Source organism: Naegleria fowleri (assembly GCF_008403515.1).
Source record: "Naegleria fowleri strain ATCC 30894 chromosome Unknown tig58, whole genome shotgun sequence".
In the NCBI taxonomy this organism is placed as follows: domain Eukaryota; phylum Heterolobosea; class Eutetramitea; order Acrasida; family Naegleriidae; genus Naegleria; species Naegleria fowleri.
This window is the reverse complement of record NW_025407990.1, coordinates 522,264-543,768: the sequence shown is the minus strand read 5'-3', so window position 1 is coordinate 543,768 and position 21,505 is coordinate 522,264. Positions and strand designations below refer to the sequence as shown.

General features: G+C 38.2%; 9 protein-coding genes across 9 annotated transcripts; 4 read left to right on the top strand and 5 right to left on the bottom strand.

Moving 5' to 3' along the window:
• Nucleotides 1–35: 35 nt before the first annotated feature.
• On the bottom strand, nt 36–3,131 carry FDP41_007298 (uncharacterized protein; the record flags this gene model as incomplete). The annotated part of the gene is made up of 3 exons (XM_044711027.1): nt 36–43; nt 101–1,536; nt 1,900–3,131. 3 exons carry the CDS (start codon nt 3,129–3,131, stop codon nt 36–38), a joined length of 2,676 nt encoding a protein of 891 aa, XP_044558624.1.
• A 203-nt stretch (nt 3,132–3,334) lies between these two features.
• FDP41_007297 (uncharacterized protein) lies at nt 3,335–6,464 on the bottom strand (the record flags this gene model as incomplete). The annotated part of the gene is made up of 2 exons (XM_044711026.1): nt 3,335–5,914; nt 6,015–6,464. 2 exons carry the CDS (start codon nt 6,462–6,464, stop codon nt 3,335–3,337), a joined length of 3,030 nt encoding a protein of 1,009 aa, XP_044558623.1.
• Nucleotides 6,465–9,968: 3,504 nt separating this feature from the next.
• FDP41_007296 (uncharacterized protein) lies at nt 9,969–10,655 on the bottom strand (the record flags this gene model as incomplete). The annotated part of the gene is made up of 1 exon (XM_044711025.1): nt 9,969–10,655. One exon carries the CDS (start codon nt 10,653–10,655, stop codon nt 9,969–9,971), a length of 687 nt encoding a protein of 228 aa, XP_044558622.1.
• Nucleotides 10,656–13,011: 2,356 nt separating this feature from the next.
• On the bottom strand, nt 13,012–13,658 carry FDP41_007295 (uncharacterized protein; the record flags this gene model as incomplete). Its single annotated transcript, XM_044711024.1, has 2 exons — nt 13,012–13,355; nt 13,403–13,658. 2 exons carry the CDS (start codon nt 13,656–13,658, stop codon nt 13,012–13,014), a joined length of 600 nt encoding a protein of 199 aa, XP_044558621.1.
• Nucleotides 13,659–14,126: 468 nt separating this feature from the next.
• Nucleotides 14,127–15,783, top strand: FDP41_007294 (uncharacterized protein; the record flags this gene model as incomplete). The annotated part of the gene is made up of 2 exons (XM_044711023.1): nt 14,127–14,922; nt 14,981–15,783. 2 exons carry the CDS (start codon nt 14,127–14,129, stop codon nt 15,781–15,783), a joined length of 1,599 nt encoding a protein of 532 aa, XP_044558620.1.
• A 284-nt stretch (nt 15,784–16,067) lies between these two features.
• Nucleotides 16,068–17,206, top strand: FDP41_007293 (uncharacterized protein; the record flags this gene model as incomplete). Its single annotated transcript, XM_044711022.1, has 3 exons — nt 16,068–16,202; nt 16,316–16,435; nt 16,520–17,206. The coding sequence occupies 3 exons, from the start codon at nt 16,068–16,070 to the stop codon at nt 17,204–17,206; spliced, it is 942 nt and encodes a 313-aa protein (XP_044558619.1).
• A 1,411-nt stretch (nt 17,207–18,617) lies between these two features.
• Nucleotides 18,618–19,805, top strand: FDP41_007292 (uncharacterized protein; the record flags this gene model as incomplete). Its single annotated transcript, XM_044711021.1, has 1 exon — nt 18,618–19,805. One exon carries the CDS (start codon nt 18,618–18,620, stop codon nt 19,803–19,805), a length of 1,188 nt encoding a protein of 395 aa, XP_044558618.1.
• An 86-nt stretch (nt 19,806–19,891) lies between these two features.
• FDP41_007291 (uncharacterized protein) lies at nt 19,892–21,019 on the top strand (the record flags this gene model as incomplete). Its single annotated transcript, XM_044711020.1, has 3 exons — nt 19,892–20,159; nt 20,308–20,692; nt 20,794–21,019. The coding sequence occupies 3 exons, from the start codon at nt 19,892–19,894 to the stop codon at nt 21,017–21,019; spliced, it is 879 nt and encodes a 292-aa protein (XP_044558617.1).
• Nucleotides 21,020–21,147: 128 nt separating this feature from the next.
• Nucleotides 21,148–21,411, bottom strand: FDP41_007290 (uncharacterized protein; the record flags this gene model as incomplete). Its single annotated transcript, XM_044711019.1, has 1 exon — nt 21,148–21,411. The coding sequence occupies one exon, from the start codon at nt 21,409–21,411 to the stop codon at nt 21,148–21,150; it is 264 nt and encodes an 87-aa protein (XP_044558616.1).
• Between the last annotated feature and the right edge of the window lie 94 nt (nt 21,412–21,505).

Below are 21,505 nucleotides of genomic sequence, written 5' to 3'. Positions count from 1 at the left end.
CGAAAATATTCCACAATTTGGATCTCCTTGCCACTTCAAAGCACTTTTAGCGAATATTCAAGTGTGAAGAAAAAGCAACTGTGTTTCATATGACACTTACCAATGCTAGAACCATAAATCAACATGTAAATATCGCAAAATGATTTTTGGTTTGAAATTCCCTTAATGAATGCTATCGCAATTTCAGAATCCACAATATCCTTATGCAAAGTACTGCTAGAACCTTGTTTGAGACAAAGTTTGAAAAATAATCTTAAAGCTGAAATCATTTTACCTTCTTCTATTTCAGCATAAATAGAAGATGCAGATTTTTCTATTCCAACAATCAAACTTTTTTCATATACACACATTTCAAAGGTCAACATTTTGTCTCGTATTCTTGATGTTTGTAATCTTATATAGGATTCCATTACCACACATCCACACGTAAAACATATCACAACAAGTCCCAAAGTCAATATAGAAAACCCATAGCCAAAATCAATGGAAGAAGTGGCTGTGGAAGTTAAATTTGAACACGAGCAAACTAAAGCTCCTACACTAGCTCCTAATTTTGAGAGGGCAAAACCAAAATATAACGTATTATCCAAGCGTCTCAGGAAAGGTATATAGTAAAACATAACTAAACACATTCCAATATTAAGTAACACCTGTATGATCGCAGAAGCGTATAAATAGTGTTGAGGAATGATGTGAGAAAGGACCATTTGGATTATACAACACATTCCCATTAAGGTAGTAACTAGAGAGCTTTCGGCCATTAATGGCATTTTGCTGAAGGGAGATGAATGAGTAATAGCAAATTCAGCTATTGGATATACAATAATTAGAGACAATATTCCAATAATCGCCACGACAATCATTACAATGTTTTGAGTTTCTAAACATGCCACACCATTGTAACGTCGTAACGCATTCATTTGAATGCTGCCACCTCCAACTGTTGAAATATTGACAGTCTTTGAAAGATCGCAATTAAAAAATCCAACAAATAAATGAACCATGAGCAAGGAAAATGTTCTCAAGACATAGCTGATACGTCGAATAAAGACCTTCAACCATTTGAAATATTTGCTTGGCTTGACTGTGTTTCTAAAAGCAAAAACTAGCAATCCAATGTAAATCCATATGAGTAACAGGAACACACAGCTTAAAGCAACCACACCCCAATAAGGTATCATTTGAAATAAAAGCGTCGTTGGAAAGTTCACTACAATTTGAAATATATATGTTCCATATTCTCCCCAACCAAAATCAGCAATGGTATCCACGAATAACTGTGTCCATATCAGGTAGATATTGAGAACTAATGGCAAAAAATAGGTCCTCCATGATCTCTTGGGAGAACAGTCGATTAAGGAAACAATCATGGTAACAAACAAATCCAAAGTTTGAGCAGTAAAGGAATCATTGGTACTTGAAGAGCTGTTGGTGGCGCTTAAGGCACTATCAGAGCCTGTAATGGAGTACGATCCATGATGATGATGATAATTGGAGGCAGAAGGCAATGATTGTTGCTGTTGTTGTTGGTGTTTCCTTGATTGTTGTTAGTACTAGTAGCGGTCGTTGTATTGCCTGCTGGAAGATTTTCCACCGGAGAAAGGGACACATCCGAAAGCCTGTGATTGAGGCCAACCAAAGAGGCACCATTAAGGAGGCTCCTTTCGCTCATTTTGTTGGAACCAGAAGAACGAACAATATACTTAACTACCTTTTCTGGACCTTAATTGTGGCGCCGTCGGAACTATACAACATTTTTTCTTTCCAACAGGACAACGAACGGTATACGCTCAACCATTAAAATATGTGCAATCATAGCAAATATTCATTCTTGACTTGATCGATCATTGGAGCGTTTAATTTGTGATCAATCTCATTTAACTTCTCCACTTCACATACAAATACACTCCAACCTTAACGAAAATAGTGAACATTATGACACTGGCAAAGCTCACACAAACAATCGCTCCAGTTACCATTCCCGAATATAGCTCGCTATATGGTTCTCTGAGGGACACATTATTTTCATCCTTATCAGTGAAACAATCGACATTTCGTCTCCCAGACATGACTGAGTAGTAGGAAGTCAAATATGAATTTTGTGTCACACGTGTGATGGTATCTGTGCTAGAAGAAGAGCATGCGATGCCTCTTCCCTTCAAAGAGTCATTCAACAAAGCAGCAGTGCCCAATCGTGGAAAGGTCACTTGATAATAGCAATAGGTACGGTAGGAGTATTTCGACTTGGAGGTATAGCAGTCATCGACAAAATCCACTGAACAACAGTTTCTATGCACGTAGATGAGTGCATTTGGATCGCGCTCCATCAATGGATCCGAGTTCACAACTCCCCAAAGTGCTCCAGTGATAGCAAACAAAGCAAGACCAAGGATGAAAAAGAAAACTCCAGCAACAACTGTGAAAAGTCGATACTTTTCCATGCGACCCATATCTGACCAACTGAAACAGTCTGGCATGCTAAAACAATCACAATGAATTCTTGGACATGTCAAGTGAATGGAATTTTGTCTTCTCAATGACCTGCGAGGGGACTCGGGTTTTGCACCAACATGTTGAGTAGTGGCGATGGTCGCCGCATTGACGTTATGAGGAGGAGTGTCGATATCGACATGAACTTGTTCTTCGCTCCGAATAGCGTGGTGAAGTGGTTCACTTTTTGGTTCATCATCATTCCTCTTGAGGTCGACCATCGTTGTGGGCTGAACATGTGTAGTTGTCATATTAGCAGCGGTAGTGGTTGTTGTTGTTGTGGATGGAGGCTTTTGAACTAGCTCATAGCTATTGGTTGTTGTGGAGGGATAGGTAGGATATGGCATATTGTAATTCATCATGTCGGATGAAGGTGGATAGTAAACGCCTGCTCCTGATGAAGTTGGGTAGGGTAATAATTGTGGTTGCTGAGGAGGAGGATACATGCCATAGCCAAAAGTGTTGTTGTTGTTAAGACCATCACCGCCACCACCATAGGGAATATAGGTCATTCCAGCACTATTGTAGGGATTATTCGTTGAGTGACTTGAGTCCATCATACCATCAGTACTGCCAGTAGTACCGCCAGGATAGTAATTGTAATTATTGCTGTTGTTGTTATCGGATGATGAATTGTTCATGGTAGGATGAAATATTTTTGTGAACACACAAAAATAACGTTTTTTCTTTGGAAATTCTGGACTGAAGATTTGACACGATGGAAAATACTCAAGCGGACTGCCCTTCCGCAAAATAGGTCGCTTGGATCACCCTCAAAAGTTCACACTGACTTCAAAGTGGTATTTCACACTTCCAAGTTTTCAATAAAACGCAAAGTCTTCAACTATTTCACTTCCTTTCCACTGCTGCTCTTGCTCTTGTGTGTCAAATGTATCTTGTAAATTTGGGATCTATTTTCAGAGGTCAAGTCGTGGAAGAAGGTGGGATCTCTCTTGAGGATTTCGTCATAATTCTTGGCAAGCATGAAAATACAATAGTCCTTTAGATATTTGTCATGGAGTGATTCACTCAGGTGAAGAACTTGAAGTGCTGTATGTTCGTCCAATTCTTGTTCCTTAATGATGGAACGTGCCTTGTCGTGCAAGTCCATAATTTCAAATTGATGAGACGTGAGATAGACCTCGACACAATTACTTGCATCAATATCATTCAGTGTGAATGAATAAATATACTTGAGTACAATGAAAATGCTCTGGATGCTGACATGTTCAAATATTACGACACCATGTTGTGCTTCCATAAAACTCGAGTTGAATAGAGTTTCAAGATAGGGGGATCTTATTTTCAGAATTCCCTTGTGAGCGAGAATGCTCTTATATTTTGGTGGATCATGTGAAAAATCTGGTGCAACAAATTTGGCCAAGCATGCTGGAGGACATGCGGAAGCGTTGATGGATAACGATTCTCGGTAGCTCTCAATGTCATCAATGTTGGGTTCCTCCTCTTGAATTTTCAAAAATTCCTGAGATACCTGATCGACATATTTCTTCAAATGATTACTCTTAAAGACCTCATAGGGGACATGGCTAGAGTCACTAAGAGCTGATACCAACAAAGGTATTTTCAACTGAATGGCAAGTTGATAAATGTCAGCAAAAACATTTTTCTTGCCAGAAAGATTTCTCGCATCCAAAAATCCCGAGTACAGGTATTGCAGCACACTCATGAAGGCTGTGCGAGTATGTTTGACTTTGGGAAAGTAGGTAATTCTAATGGTGACTGGATCGCCATGATTAAGCTTATACTTTTGAACAAAGTCGTCATCAATGTTGTCTTCTGTGAGTTGATATTTTTTCATTTCTGCCACAACGATCATTCGTTTCAAAACTTGAGACCTCTCAACCATTATCTTGTGTGCATAAATAATATTCGAGTGTTCATCTGCCGTCAAGGAGTTGTTTTCTTCTTCTTCTCCCAGCGGAAGCGTGAAAATTACATCTGAATCTTCAGCATGTTGCTCTTGGAACCACTGAAAATAGGCTCTTCCTAATTCAGCCATTGGATTTTCATTCAAATTGACTCCTCTATTCATTCGAAAAGCTTTCACCGTATGTTCAGTCGTCATGGTCATTGTTTTTGATGACTTGTTATTCCATTGCTTGACTGTGTCTTTGGCAGAATTGAATGCGGTTGATTTCGTGCCTCCAAGTACAATATAGGAATCCATCAGGGTTGACACAGAATTATATGCAACTCCATCAAAGTTTTCTTCAGTCCACACCGTCCAAGAAGACTTGGATTCATTAAATTCAAAAATTGCAGAATTCCACTTGGTTCCATCCCATCCTCCCTGCAAGCTTAATGAATCTTTTTTGAATGGTATTGACAGAAGGGAAGCCATAGCGAGAGGAGGAACAGACAAGGAGCAATAATTGGTTTCAATTTTTGTGAACGTTGATGATATCACGTTGAATTGATACAAATCATTAAAAATTGTTGAATTGTCATATCCACCATAGATGTACAAGTGATGGTCATTCAAAAGGGTCATCGCTGAGCCTGCCCTTGGTGATATTTGTGAGAGGGGCGATCGACACAACACTTGGAGGGTATTTTCATGGACATGATAGGCATAAAGCGTGTTTGAAAAGTCTTGTTTCCCAACTCCACCAAATATATAAATCGTGTCAATATTGTCGGATGCAGAAGCATGATCAGCAATGGGAGGTAATTTGTTTGTTTCAGGGATGACTTCTCTCCAGTTCAAATCAGAAATGCTTGCAATTTGAATGTCACTTTGCAGTGTGTTATTTGTATCGAATCCTCCAATAAGAACCAATTTTTGAGAGACGTAATTGAAACTGGCAAACAATCTCGGATTAGCTGGCTTGGATTGTTTTTGTTTTGAGAAGACGAGCTTCTTGTTGATGTCCATTTCCACAAGGGCCAAATCATTGCTTAAAGCGCCCTTATAAATTCCTCCCCAAACAAAAAACTTTCCATCGCCATTGTTGGCAGTCTTGTGTAAAATTCTATTGAACAGTTGCTTATTGTCAACCAATTCCTTGACAAAATTCGATAGAATTGTGAGTTGGTCAAACCACAAGAGTGGGGTATTTCGATGAACGAAGGTAAATTTTCGAGCATGATACTCGAAATTAATGGAAGAAGAATCAGTATTGGGCGAGGTCCCAAAGGAGGATGTTGGAGATGAAACAGGTGTTGTTGTCTGCAGGAGCGCATCATTAATCATGGAAAGTGATTCACCATTTGACGTCACATGCAAAAATTTTGAAGGGGACGGTGGAAGGGCAATTTTCAAAGATTTTCTGCGATTCTCAATGACTGCTTCCAACTCAGCATCAAAATTTGTAATTTCACTCGACTTGGTGGCCAAATAATCCTCAATGTCTTGAATGAGGGAGAAGAGAACGACTTGACCTCTTGCTTGATTGGCATTTTTCTAGAAAAATGCAGTGTCACAATAGCATGTGACATTTCGTCATTATTGAAATCCAAGTCATACATGATGAATGTCAGTATAGTATCACCACCACACCTACCTTGAGCAAGTCTGATAATTCTTGAATTTCACGTAATTGAATTTCTTCTGCAATTCTTCTCTTCTCTTTAAACTCTTCATGTTCAGGTTCCATTTCAGGTGGACAATAAATAACAATTTCCTTGTCCAAGGGTTCGATCGAAATTTGTGGTGTGTCATGTGATGGATACATGATCGAACATGCCACATTGAAAATTATTCCGGTTTGAAACAAGTGATACATGTGATCGTGTTCTCTCTTTTCTATCATCCCGCGTTCAATCAAGGATTTAATTTTCAATTGATATTGAAGGCTTATCGGCGGTGGCGGGTGCTGAGAATGTTCCTCCATCGATGATGATGACTCTTGAATTTCATCCTCGGAAAATTCTTGTACATTTTGAACATCTTCGGAATAGATGGATTGTAAGACTTGTAATTCTTCGAGTTGATCGTGCAAATTAGAGTTCATGGGTTGTTGGGTTATTTGTGTGTTCTGTATTTTTTTTGTAAAAAGTTTTACACTGAGACTCTTTCATCAAACGATAAACTCAATACTTGAAGTTCATGTTGGGACTTGAAGAGGTTCAAATTTGAACGTGCACCTTTTTGCGATGGTTATGAAAGTAATTAATTACTTTATTGATCTTCTTGTCCATTTCCTCAAAGTCGACGGTTCTCAAATGAATATTCTCAGAATTTAAAACGATCGATTCCTTTGTTATGATGAAGTGCAAGGTAAACTCAAGAATGAGATCTTTTTGAAGGGTATTTAGAAATAATTGCTTTACACTTGAATTTTCTTCAAATGATTTAAGGAACACCTCACATTAGTTGAAGAAACGATTGCTTTGTTTAAGGAAGAAAACATAGGTTGTTCTTCTTTGGACCAATACAAAGACATCCACTACTTGATTCTGGGAGAATAGATTTTTGCGAACAACCCTCTCGCAACGAACAACGAACTGCAGCAGGGCCTTGTATTTTTTCCGGGTGTGTCAAAACGAGCCAACTTTTCAACAACAGGTGACTAAGACCCTTGATCAACGTCCACCTGTTGAACAAGCGCCAAATCAACACTCCTTAATCGATGCACTTGTCGAAACACCATCATTTTCCAATGAAGGTGAGACAGGTTCCTTCGAGACAAGTAGTGTGGTGGCTTTAATGGAGAACTATGGCAACATTGAGCAATGTGAAAATGATGAATTATCATTATTTGAAGATGATGAATTGAAACAACTCTTATTTGATGAACAAGAGGATTGGAACAAAGAGCTATTTTCATCTGATCCTGAAACAACAGAGGAAACGGAAGAAGAAGATGCATCTTGTATCACTCACCATGCACAAAATCAATCATCATTTCTCGATTAGAAGATGATTTGTTTTTATCCATGTTTTTTTTTCAATTCCAACTATATCTAATTCAATAAAACCCCTGTAAAACAATTTGTGAACATCTTGATGGGTGTTCACTTTATTTTGTCATGAATAATTAATTGTGACCACGATAATGACACAACTGAATGAATTTTCTTACTTTAAGGGACTTGATAACGTTTGGCGTTACTTCAATATTTGGTTAGTGTTGATCTGTTGTGATATAAAATAACCCACAAAAAGTAAAAAACATAACAATAACCACGAACTGATTCTTCGAGGGTCTTGTAATGAATTGGCGGAGGAAATGATGACGGACTTTGTTGAGGTTACATTTGTTTGGATTGTGACATCGAACGGGGTAGAAATTGTTGTCCCGTTTAAAGTTGACTGAGGAGTAATTTTGACATACTGGAATACTTGTTCTCCAACCAGAACAGAAAAAGTAAATGCGTTGACGTCATAGCGTGAACAGCGATAACTTAATGGAAGCATTGCGTTTGTTTTTCGCATCATTCGTTTGTTAACATTACTGATGAATCGGTCAAACACAAGAAGAATATTTTTTAACGTATCATGTTGTTTAACTGTAGCAACGATTGAAAATTCTGCCATGCTGTCCATTTCATTATTAACTTTGGAATCAGCTCGAACTAAAGCTGTCTCTGGTTGTTGAGCCATAATGGTCACACTCAAAGCAATCTCTTTAACTCCATATTTATAAGCATCTCGAGCAGATAATAAATAAACATTGACAGGGATTGCTTTTGGAGAATTATCGACGGTAATGGTTGATAAGTCTTGTTGTGTTTGTGGGAGTACTGAAGAATAAACATCATTGAAACGTGTTCCATGGTTGTTGTCACAGTTAATTCCATCACAAGGATCAACTTTACTGCTGCAACAAATCCAACCAAGAAAGAGGTGGTGGGGCAACAGCAATACGAGTAAGCAAGTGAAAACTAATAATCGAAAATGGTACATATTTTTTGGTTGTTTCAAGTCTGACGTTTGATTATCTCCGGTTTGTGTCAAGTTTAAAACTTTCCATTCGGTTAGTGAGGTTTACAAGACAAAAGAGGCATGATAGCATTTAAGGATATGAGAAAATTTTGATTTTTGATTAAAAACAGAAATTTTCGCATATTCAAGCAGATGTTTGACATCAATTTCACAGCCTTAATGCATTCCGATTCACAGAAACAAAGGTTTTAGTAATCCTTTTGACCTCTGTATGATTTGATTAACCTGTGAACCGTAAATGCGATTGTTCGGTACGTTTGATTGATTCCAAGTCGTATCGATCATTCATTACGATCTTGAAAATCGAATAATTTTTTACCATATCAATGCTCTGTCTCTCTTTGCATTGATTAGTGACCTCTCACCCACCCATTCTCAGGTACCTTTTTCGCTGATCGGAATGGTAAGGAAGAACATGGTGACAGATCCACCTTGATTCGACTTTTAGGTTAGAATTTTATTGAGATAACGAAATATTTTAATATCAATTACATAGATCTCGTATCGTCAATTTGAGTTCCGTTCAAACTATCAAAAGAGACCCCTGTGAAGCATTATTCTTGGGAGGTGACTGAAATTACACTTGTTCTGCAATGATGATCTCTTCAATAAGTTGCTCCTCCCTTGAACACACAATAAATTAGGAGGACAAACGGTTTAATCTAAGTGGTCAATGAAAGAGGTATGGACAGTCAAGGTGTGCCCTTTTTCTTATTCCCATCTTTTTCTCAATACCCAAAGCGGAATTATGCCATTATAGTCAGATTGAGATTTCATAAAACAAATATTTGACACCACAACAGTTTCATCTTGGAAAGACCATTCATTGAAGAAGAGTTCGATGTGGTTCGATCACTTCTCCAAACTGCAACAATCCAAACAACTTTAAATGAGATCATAACTGCCGCATGGGTCATTGAAATTTCACGTGACATCCATACTTTTTGTAAGCCCATATATTTGGAATGTAGGCAGCACTCGCGAAAATTGAGGCGTGTCAGACAGAGGCTGTTGTGTTTTTGATGTCAAGTGCTCTAAGGGTTGGAAGAAATATTGAGCTACATAAAATACAACATTGTTGGAATCATGCTCCTTCAATTTGGGATCGACATTTGGTGATGACAAGTTAGCAACAATTGTTGCAAGAGACACAAACAATACTCTCAAAATTCAATTCTGAAGGAAAACTTTCATTAGAAATGATACAAATGATAGTCCATACAAATTCTTGAATCATTTCGATAGTTGTGATTTGGACGAGGCCTCTCAAAAAAGCCCCAAATCAAGACTGAAAACAAAATATCTCTCAGAATTCAAACAGGTCGGTTCTGACGATTTATTTGATGCCAATCCACTGTGTTTATGCTTAACATGGGTCATAAGACTGGGATATTGTTGAAACTGTTGAACCAATCATTTAGGCAGTAAGATGGATTTTTACTATTGTTTGTTGTAAATATCAAAATTGGTTGAGCAAATTTTTGAACTTTTTCCAACATTTGCTGATCAATCGATGGAAGAAGAAGAGACTAAGGTCTGAATCCTAAAGATGAATGTGAATGGTTGATCTTCATCGTTGGTGAATACAAAGATTGAAGAGAATGACAGGTGGAAGACACGACATGGAGAGTCTTTTGGAACGATTTGAATTGGAGAGGGGAGAGGAAACGTCTTTGGAAAGAGATTTTGTGCTCAAAGTTCGAACCAAGGTATTTTCACTCTTGTGATTCGATATAATGATACAATTTCCAGGAGACAATGTCGTTTCAGCACTGAAGGTTGACACTTGTTGTTGGTTGTCCTCCCTGTGTTTCTGCTGTCTTGATGTTCTTGGAGTTTCCATTGAGAGTGGTGGTGAAGAACCAGATGTATTTTCAGCAGATAAGACAACGTGTTTCATCTCCATAGTCTCCTTGAGGAATGGAGTAAGAGGTCTTTCATCGAATTGAGATTTATGATGTGAAGATTGTTCTTCTGCTGACATGGAAGAAGAACATTCAGCAACAATGAATGGTCGTTTTTTGGTGATGGATTGAGAATTGGTCTTTGAGGTGTGTGTATTCATGAATGTTTTCCACCTTTCACCAACCACCATCAGTACTGGTGGTACCATGGTATCATTGGACTCGTGAGAGTTGTCAACTCCACAACCTTCTGGTTCGGATGGTTCATTCTCAAGAAACGTTGAAAGCAACTTCTTCTTCTGATAGGTGCCGTTTAAGACAGATTCAGCGGCACATGTTGTGTGGTGAAGCATGCTTGTCGATATTTGGAGCATGTGACCCAACGTAAGGATGAAACTTTTTTTAAGGGTCCACCGTCCTCATGATGAACCATTGTTTCATGAGGGTTCTTTTCGTTGTGTAATGATGCTGCTTCTGAAGAATGTTGGAGATCCTTGCATGTAAGAAGAAGATGTTCTGGATCGAGTATCTCCTTGTCTCTTGTTTCCAATTGTTTCGAGGGCAATGATTTTCTCGAGACACTTTTTGAATCGAGGTGGATCTTCACATGGTTGTGATTGGACAACAGGTTCCAAAGTGGATGGTCTGAGAGGACATCTTGCTCCATTCATCCAAGCAGCCTTGAAAACAGAGCTGAAATATGCAAAGTTCGATTGTCCCAAAAAAAAAGTACGTTTAAATGCCTTTATCTGTCACCTCGACATTCCTTCGTATGAACATAGAATGGGTATAAATGTTATTATAATTTGAATGTATATATCATCAAACATAGGGTCCCTTATCAATGAGGAAGTTGATTGGTTTGGTCAGGTGTAACCCTTCTGGTATCATTCAGAATACCCCTAGTTTCAAATATATACCCTTCAATAGTAGTAAGCATGCATAGCTCAGAGGAAGAGCTTCGGTCTCCTATTTAGGCCGATAACCGAGGGTCCCGGGTTCGATCCCCGGTGTGTGTAATTGAACTTTTTCGGTGTGACATTTCAACCCATTCGGAAATGAGTTTAATATTTTCTTTTGAATCTTCATGTTGGAGAGTTCGGCTAAGGTCCCTTGTTTTGATTAAATTTTTGGTTGAGATCAATGTTTGCTCCCTCATCACTTTTGAATGAACAGCATGGAGCAAAAAGTGACAACCCTAACACAAGACTTCCACTTTCTCCTCCGTCTGAAACCAATCATCCTTTTCACGATTGAGAAAGGCATTCTCAAACAATTTGGTGGCAAAAAAGGAACGAACAGTCTGTTTCTGCAATGAAAAGAGAGTATGATGAATACATGCTCCCACTGAAGCGAAAACATCATCCATCACCAAACCACACAGAGCACAATGTGGTTCTTCTTCAGTTCTTTCCATGACTTCAGAGAAACAGCAAAAGAGAGAAGTATTGGATTCTCATGTGTCGTTCTCCACATTTGACACATCCTTTCAAGGTGGTGGTGGTGTTGGTATTGTCAGTGGTGGTGGTGGTGTTACTGATAGTGTTTGTTTCGAAGACGTAAACAACAAGAATCGTTTGGTTAATTTAGAGGAACAAATGGGTTTGTAGTCTCTAAGATGTGAAGCGCAAGAAGCCACATTAAGCAATTGCTTGATAAATCCATGAAAATAAGATAACATGATGAATTAGATACATATGAAATTAAAATAATTAAATATATGGTTAGCTCAGTAAAATCCTTGTCGAAAAGATTCGATCAAGGTGGACCTGCACTGTCTCAATGTTCTTCCTTACCACAAGAACATTCCGATCAGCGAAAAAGGTACCTTAGAAGCTTAAGAAAGCAAGTGGGTGGGAGTGCGAATGGGTGGGAAGTCACTAAGCAAATCAAAACGCACGAATATGCAGAAAATTTTTTGAGCATGAAAATATTATTCGTTGCTCAACCAAACTCTTTTAATGTTGACATATGTAAGTACATTCATGCCCTTCACTTCGTTCAGAACATATCAACCAGTGTTACTATTACTGGTAGAAGAAGAGCCTTCTGAGATGGATGGCATTGTCTTTGAACGACAAACCACCACCTTGACACGAGCACTATTTCCACTTGTTGCCACCTTATCTGAGGAAACTTTGGAATTGATTCGATGCCTTTGAAGGATTATTGGTCATTGTCAACACTTGACGACCACTTCCTCTTCCTCCACGCATCCAATTCTCTGAAACCATTTCCAACTTGACCGTTGGATGACCTGGACGATGAGTGCCCTTGGCAACAATTTCCAGTCTCGATTTGGCACTGGAATTGTTGTGTTAGATGATACAATTTTGGCATCTCAATCGAACCAATCCATTGTCAATCAAGAGCTTTCCTTCACAAGAAAAGACATACTCCTTGCATTCACTGCATTTGGATTCGAGAGAGTATTGTAAACGCTTCTCCTTCGTCTTGGCATTGATTTGCTCTTTCACCTCCTTGGTTTGCTTGTAATAATTGACAGAATTGTTGACAAGGGTGCAAAATCTGTTTCGAATGGTCAGATCATTTATGCTGAATAAAGTCAATTGACAAAATATGCAGAAAATCCCACAAACACCGGACCTTTATTAAGGTCGGGTGTTTGGAGAGACCACAAACTCATTAGTCCTTCCTTTAATTAACAAACGAATTTTATTGTTTACTCTTTCGAAACATACTCCTTCCTTAGTTTTGGGAGGATCTTTGTTTATAAGGACAGTCTGGGAGAAATCTGTCACCATAAAAAGTTCCATTAAATCCCAAAGCGACTCCTCGTTTTGTGGTAGTGGAGGAGGAGGTAGTAGCATTAGAGTTAGCATTGGATGAGGCAACATTAGAGTCATCTTTAGAGGAAGAGATAACAGAAGAGGAGCTTCTAATGGAAGAAGAAGTGACAGTGAAGGAGCGACTAACAGCAGAGTTAACAATTTCGACATCAGAGGAAGATGGTTCATCGGAAGAAGAATCAACAATTTCAATGACGTGCTTGTGCTCATCATGACGTTGTTTCTTCTGCAAAGCATTGGATGCTTGAGAGATGACCTCAACTTGTTGCTGCTATTGGAAAGATTGCGACGACCTGAAGCAGCATAGAGAGATGGTGTTGAGTGAGTCATGAGAGAGCCTTGATTGAGGTTACCTCGAACTTGTTGTTGAGTGGAATGCTGTTCATTCATTGTTGATGATGATGATGAAGACAACAACCAAGAGTCACTGAGCTTAGTTTGAACATTCTTATTGGTGGGTTCCATGACCTGCTTGACCTTCTTGTTGTTGCTTGAGGAAGAAGAGGAGACTGTAGTATTTGATCTCTTTTTGGTTTTGGTAGCCATGTTGAAGGACAGTTGAAGTGATCCTTTTGTTGCACACCACTCATTTTCGGGAGTGTGATGTATTCTTGTTGTTATGGAATGACAGGATGACCAATGATGAAGGAAATTATGCAGAAATGAATGGAATGTCGCCGATAATGACGCTTTTTCATCAAAAAAGTCTTTCAGAAAACAAGGCTTTGGAAAACTTTTCAACGATACCGATCTGTGTGTGAAATGAACGCCAAAAGTCCGTCAAGAAGCGCACTTGTGCCATCTCATCGCCTCGTTCATCTCAATTTTTTTCCCCGAGGATGCCATGTACGAATTGAATGAATCGCGCTCTCATAAATGTCACCACTCACAAAAAACAAGAAAAAACAGCTCCAATCGAATAATTATTTAACGAGACAAAACTCGATTCTCAACTCCATTGATCTTTACTCAATATTATATTTGATTAGCACTATTTGAATCCTCCCATTAAAAATGGAATCCCTCCACACTTCCATCATTCCACACTCGAGTGGATGGACCTTTGCCATGATAACTCTCCCATTGCTTGTTCCATTACTCTTCCTCTCTCTATTGCTTCTCTTCATCCTTGAGAGGTATCTCACCTACAGAAAATTATGTCAAAAGTACTCTCATTTACCAGGATACACTCAATTCTGTCCTCCCGTTGTGGCCTCTTGGTTGCCTTCCTTTCTGTTGCCACATGGAACTCTTACCAATCCCACTGGATACTTTTTAATGGAAAAGATCAAACAAAGTATGAAAGAATTTAAAACTGATTATTATAAGGTGATTATTTTCACAACTCCCATGGTGGTGATTTCAAATCCAGAAATGGGAAAGGAAATTTCTTTGAAAGGAACGAAAATGTATCGAAAGAAACCTCATTCGAAAAGAAGTTTTATTGAATTGTTTAATGGAAGTAATGTGTTTGCTGAAGATGAGCATGCAGCTTGGGCTCATCAAAGACACTTGATTGAACCAGGATTTTCACCAGAGAGTTTGAAAATGGTGTCACACGTCACAAGTGAATGCATTCAACAAGAAATGATTCCACATTTGAATGCAAATTTGGAGAAGAGAGATGTCATGTCTGATTTTGCGAAACTCACCATGAATGTGATAGGAAGTGCTGGTTTTTCTTATAATTTTGATAGTTTTTGTATGACTGCTCAATCTCCAAAATTTGGAACAAAAAACAAACTTTTTCCTTCATTATATCGACACTTTGAGATTATTGCCCACTCGATTCTTGAGACAGCATTTGAAAGTGGGTCTCTTTGCAAAGTTGCATGATTCTGTGCAATCTTTCAGAAAGGTTATTTTAGATATTATTCAACATCGAGAACAACAAGACGAAAATGGTCAAGAAGAGGACGACAAGTCAGACATTCTTTCCTTGTTATTGAGAGAACGTAAAATTTCAGGAAAACAAGGAGGAGGCTCCTTGACCGATTCTGAATTGGTTTCTAATGCCTTCATCTTGTTAGTAGCTGGACACGAAACCACAGCAAGAACACTTGGATTTGCCTTGTACTTGTTATGTAAGAATCCTCATATTCAACAAGAATTGCATCACTTTGTGGATCGATTTTGTGAAGAGAATCAGAAAGAGACCTTTGACTATGAGGATTTCACATCAGGTCGTTTGGACTATTTGAAAGCTGTGTTTAAGGAAACCCTTCGATTGTATCCGGTCGCTATGGGTGTCATTCGTGAATGTGTGAAATCCTTCGAATGGAAGAAGCAGAACATTCCAAAAGGCTCATTGGTGTTTTATTCATGGATCATGTCCATGTCGAGTGAGGAGTATTGGGAAGAACCTGAACAATTTAAACCCATTCGATTCTTAAAGAAAGAAAACAATCATCACGATGAAAAGGATCCAACGAAGGGAACCGTTTATAATCCACAGAGTAATCCATTTGTTTATACACCTTTCGGTATTGGTGGAAGAATTTGTATTGGAAAACATTTTGCCGAAGTGGAAGGAATTATTGCATTGGCCTACCTTGCAAGAAATTACAGTTTCAAATTGTCAGATCCCAACTATCAATTAGAGGTCGATATGAGAGTCACTTTGAGACCGATGGAACCAATCTTGGTCGATTTCATCCCAAGAAGAAGATAAATCAAGAAGAAGGCAACTCAGGTGACGACCACCATGTTCTCCATGTGTGTTCATCTTCTTGTTACCATTGAACCACCTTCCAATAGGGTAAATAAAAAGAGCAAATCTCTCTCTCATTCATCACATCATCACCTTATCTCATTTACCTTACACTATTCATAGACCTTATCGAGGGCGAAACAACCTTTTGGAATATTTGAACGGCCCTTCCTGATTTCTAAAATTGTTCGAGAAATTCTATCAACAAAGAGCGTAGTTGATCAAAAAAAATTCGTTACTAAGGAATGGGATTTTCAGTGTCAGATCGTCTCGAGTTGGTGATTGAGAGTGCCTCGGACTTGGTGGCTGCTGATTTGAATGGTTATTCGGATCCGTTTGTAGATATCATGGTGGATAATTGTCTGGAAAGAAGAACTCAGGTAAGTGAGAGTGAATGAGAGAAATAATAACTCAGCAATGCTTGTGAATATATTCAATTCCGATGTATTCGGATGGTAACATGGATTGTGTTTGAACACCAATTCCGAAATAGATCATTAAAAAGACTCTCAATCCAGTTTGGAATGAAACATTTGTTTTTTATTGCATTCCTACTTCGGGGCCACTAATAGTGAATTTTGAAGTCTATGATTGGGATAGATTGACACCAAACGTGAGTACATGAAACGATCATGCAAATTTGGTTTATTCATTTGACAATGATGCTGTTCTTGAAACATATTCGAAACAATCACAGGATTTTATTGGACGAGCAATGCTTTCCATTGACTCTAATTGTACGGAATATAACAAATCCTATCCTGTAACCCTTACTTTGAAGGATACAAAGTCTGGAACTCTCAAGGTGAGCTACAAGATCAAATCAGCCTCGAACGCCACTCCCAGCTCTTCGTCCATTTCCACCAATGTTTGTGAAAATAACAACTTTAAATTCCTCACCACAGAATTTCCAGAGAGTTTTCAACCATGCGTTCCAAAAGGTTTCATTTTGGTGTCGTTAGAGTCCAACACTGCCAACAAGGTCTATGCAGTTCTTGTAAAAATATCGACAGGAGAAGTGTTGACCATTACGTACAATGATTTATTGTCGACATCCTTTGATTCAGCTGCTCAAGTGTTTTTGGATGTGTACTTGAAAGGCCTGAAAGATGGAGCGGCCAAGAAGGGAGGCCAATATGAATTAATCTCAAGAGACGTTGATGTCACGCACAAGATTAATGGAAACTTCTCTAAAGTACTCGAATGCAGGTGCTTAAGTGCAAGCTCATCCACTGGAAAGTTGTTGAACTGTGTGTGCTTGACGTGTGGTTATGCAAGTGGGGTCATGGCAAATTATGTGTGGATGACTTACGATTCTGAATTTTCTTCTGAAAAGTATCTTTTATTGGTGGAGCTTGCCAAGAGAACTCGTGTCGCGAAATAGCGTGCAAGACATAAAGCACATGGGTGGTGAAAAATAGCATACTCCAAATTCAGTTAATGACCATCAGAACAAGAATAAAAACAGTATCCTAGAATTCCACTCCCTTGTACAGAATTGAGCAACTCTATCCAATGTTACAAACTCCTTTCATTGATGTGAGCGTGTACTCTACAATCACATGTAAAACATATCCAATTTAATGGATTATGCATTTAATGCTAGTTGTTGAATAATTATTCAACTGAGGACTTATTGTGTTGCCAGGCAAACCCATTCAATGAACTTCACGAAAACTGCCACCAACAAAACCAGGGTGGAAGTGTTATTGAGTCGATGCAAATCTTATTTATTCACATCCAATCTAGATGTATATGCTAAATGTGACATATGCGACGAAGAACAAAAAATCCGTTCTATCAACAATATTGCAAAGTTGAATAAACCCATTCCTGAATTCAACGGGTTATGTGTGCTTAATTAACCGACTAAAGAATGTCTGTTTGGGTGTTTGAGGATGTTGAATAAGCGTTGTCGGAGTTGAGTTTGCTAGGCTGATTGGTAATATTTTCCCAAGCTGGTTGCAAATTTTGCAGTCTTGGGTTTAATAATATAATATTTCGTTAACCCAATCAGTCAAAGCTGGGAAAGGTAAATTAATTTGTTGTAATGATTTCTCTTGAATACTATTATTGGGATGAAAGAGGGAAGTCTGATTAAAGGGTCATTGAATTTGAAAGAACTATTGTCCCATTTGGAATATAATAATATAATTTGATTTCAGGACCACACATGTCACAAGAAATGAAAACATGGTCCAAATTGGCCTTGGAGTTGCATATGTGGCAATTTGGATAATCTTTACCAAAGTTTCTAAGAATTTCTGCTTCGTCTAAATGGGCAAATAATAGTCTTTGTTGGAAGGGTTTGAGTGAATAATTATTCCAAAAGGTGGTAGTACATGGATGCCAGATTCTATTAAGGTCTAAGGATTCAATGCCTGACATGGTGAAGGATGATCTATCATTATTAAGTAATTCAGTTCTAGGGTCAATTGGAACTTCATACTCATTTACAAATGAATATTGGTCGTCAATATATTTAAGGAACTCAAAAATCTGTACCACCAACGCGTTGTGGGTATTTTATACCGCTTTCACCCCTGTTGAAAAATAGTTTTCTTCTAAGATTCCATTACACACCGGAGAAAAACCATTTTGTCCTGTGCATTTCTCTCATAACGCGTTCTAAAAACTGTTATCTCAAGTTCTCACAAACCACGAAGAATGAGAAAGGATGTCTCCGACAGCGGAGTTACCTGTATTAGAAGGAAAATCGACTCGAACACTCTTTTCTGCGTGAATTATTGGCAATCCCAACTGAATAGTGCGTAAAGAAAAAGTCCATTCAACCAATGACTACTCAAGATATCAAGCTGACAAATGTCATCCCACCCACATCACCTACTTCAATAACACTTCAACATCCATCTTCTTTGTTTCCTCCTGCTGGCAGTCAATATTACTCTTCTCCAGTCAGCAGTGATACGAGTGAAACTCAGCACTTCCTTCAACCTGATAACCATTCCCATCAATTTCAGGAGGAGGAAGAAGAATCTTCTTCATGCTGCAAATTTCCTTTCCGCCAATTCTTGCTTACTTTCTTAAAATTTGTCTTTTCACTTTCTCTATTCCTGACAAGCTCTGCTCTCACTCGAATCGTCACCATGGAAGCGTTGGTTCCTTCAGTGGATCTTTCACAACCTCCTTTGAGAGATTTCATTCTGAATCGAGTGAAAACATTTCCTTTAGCGTTCAAAATCTCTGAATATATCATTACCTTTTTGTTTCTTCTTTTAATCGTGATTGCTTGCTTCAATAAGACGCACAGAATTTCAATTCTTTCTCGAACTTTGCTTCTTGACAGTGTGTTACTTCTCTTGAGATTAATTACTATGTCTTCGACGATATTAAGCATTCCTAACCATACAGATGTTCATAAATGTGAAGAATTACAACACATGACATTGAAAGAACGACTTTATGGATCCACAGGGAAAGAGGGCGAAAGTGCTCTCTCCTACACATGTGGAGATTACATGTTTTCTGGCCACACATGTAGCATTGTTTTATTTACGTGGATGATCCTTTATTACGCAATGCCAAGTGTTTCTTTTGAACATTCAAAACTCTCTTCGATTCACTCTCGAAGGATTTGGAAAATAATGAAAATCGTACTTGTTGCATTCATCACAAGTTGCTGTTTGATTGCCATGTTTTGCGTTATATGGTCGAAAGAACATTACACGTGTGACGTATTAGTGGCAGGTATGATTACCGTTTTGGTATGTCATGCTTATCATTGTCAATTGAATTTATGGTGTCTATTGAAAAGAGCGGATGGAGAGAAAGAAAATGAATCGATGCATGGGGTGGTTGTCTTGTTCTTTAAGATTTATGAATTTGATTCAAGTGAGCATTCAAGAGGAAATGAATTTGATTTAAAACCTTGGACTTTGATTATGAAAGTTTTTCGAAAAGTGACAAACCAACAACATTCCAACTGCTCCATGAACTGTTTTTCCACTCAACATCAACAATAACATCAATGTTGTTTTAATTATTTCAAGGATTTTTGTTATCCACTTCAAATTCACTTCCAAAATAAGCGCACTCTCAAAACAAAAAAATGCAACAATTCGAAGTCCCCACCACCACACCAGAACAAGAACTCGAAAGAAGAAAACAACTGGAAGCGGAGGTAACCAATTCACTGCCTTTTCATAAAGAGCTCGGAGAAGTTGTGGTGACTCTGAAGGGAATATATAAACACTATCACATAGCTGGAAGAACGGATACGGTTCGGGCTTTGGAAGAAATTAATTTGAACGATGAAGCTGAATTTTATGGAATTCGGAGAGGAGAGTTTGTGATGATTCGAGGACCATCGGGAGGTGGTAAGTGGATTCTTTTTGTGTTTTTTGGTTGGAGAACATTTTCAATTTTGAATGATCATGATTTGGAATGGGTCACTATTGTGTGATAACTAAATGAATTCATCATCCAACAAATCAACATTTCCATTTTTGAAAACATTTCACAAAGGTAAAACAACCTTGTTGAATATCATCGGAACTATTGATAAACCAAGTGGAGGAGTTTTGGAAATTCTCGGTGAACCAATTACAGCCAAATCAAGTGACAATTATTTGGCAGATTTGAGACTTCGTAGAATTGGATTTGTTTTTCAAACATTTAACCTTATTGCTACAATGAGTGCTTTTGAAAATGTAGAACTACCCATGACACTTTTAGGTAAACTAAATAAGAAGGAAAGAAGAAAGAGAGCAAAGGAGCTATTGAAAATGGTCGGATTAGCGGACCGAATGGCTCACTTGCCATCGGAATTGAGTGGTGGTGAGCAACAGCGTGTCACCATTGCTCGTGCTCTTGCTAACGAGCCAGAGATTTTACTTTTGGACGAACCAACGTAAGTGATCTCATGAAAAAGTCAAAGTCATTTTGTAACACTAATGATTTTGGAATTTTCTCTAATGCTTGTTGTTTTATGATTTGTTTCATATCTTAAAGTGGAGATTTGGATACAAAGAATACAGTTGAGGTCATGGATCTCTTATTGAGGATTAATTTAAATCGTAAAACAACCTGTATCATGGTGACACACAATCCCGATGTAGAGTGTTATGCTGACCGAGTGTTGTATGTCAGTGACGGGCGTTTTGTGGAACAAGCTCTCAACGAAATTCAAATACCTCTCATTTTTGAAAATTATTCCAATTATTTGAAAACGAAATAGATCCGATATGTACATTATCATCGACAAATGTATTTCTTTTGATATAAAATTCTTGATGTCTGTTTCATATGTTCAATCATGATCATTGTACACTGAACTCGTAAATATTTACAGGAATGAGTCATCAGCTAATGATTGTTGCAAATATCTCTCAAATTCTCTTGCATGAAGAATTTACAAATTTGTTGATGCAAATCCCTAGTTTCCGGTTTCGTCAAAAGAATATAATCCACTGCCTTAGCGATCATTTGTTTTAATTCTGGGTGAGCTCTCAAATACATTTCATTATCCATGCGTTGTTTTACTTTTTCTCGGGCGTTCAACACAGACGGCTGCTTGAGGGATTCCTTTCCTACGGAGGACGACGATTGAGGTTGTTCATGATGATTCATTTTTTTTCTAGTTTTTCATGCACTAATTTACAGTTGCCATATGGAGCTTGTCATTCCAAAGCACAACTCAAAACTTTTACTTGTTTGCATTTCC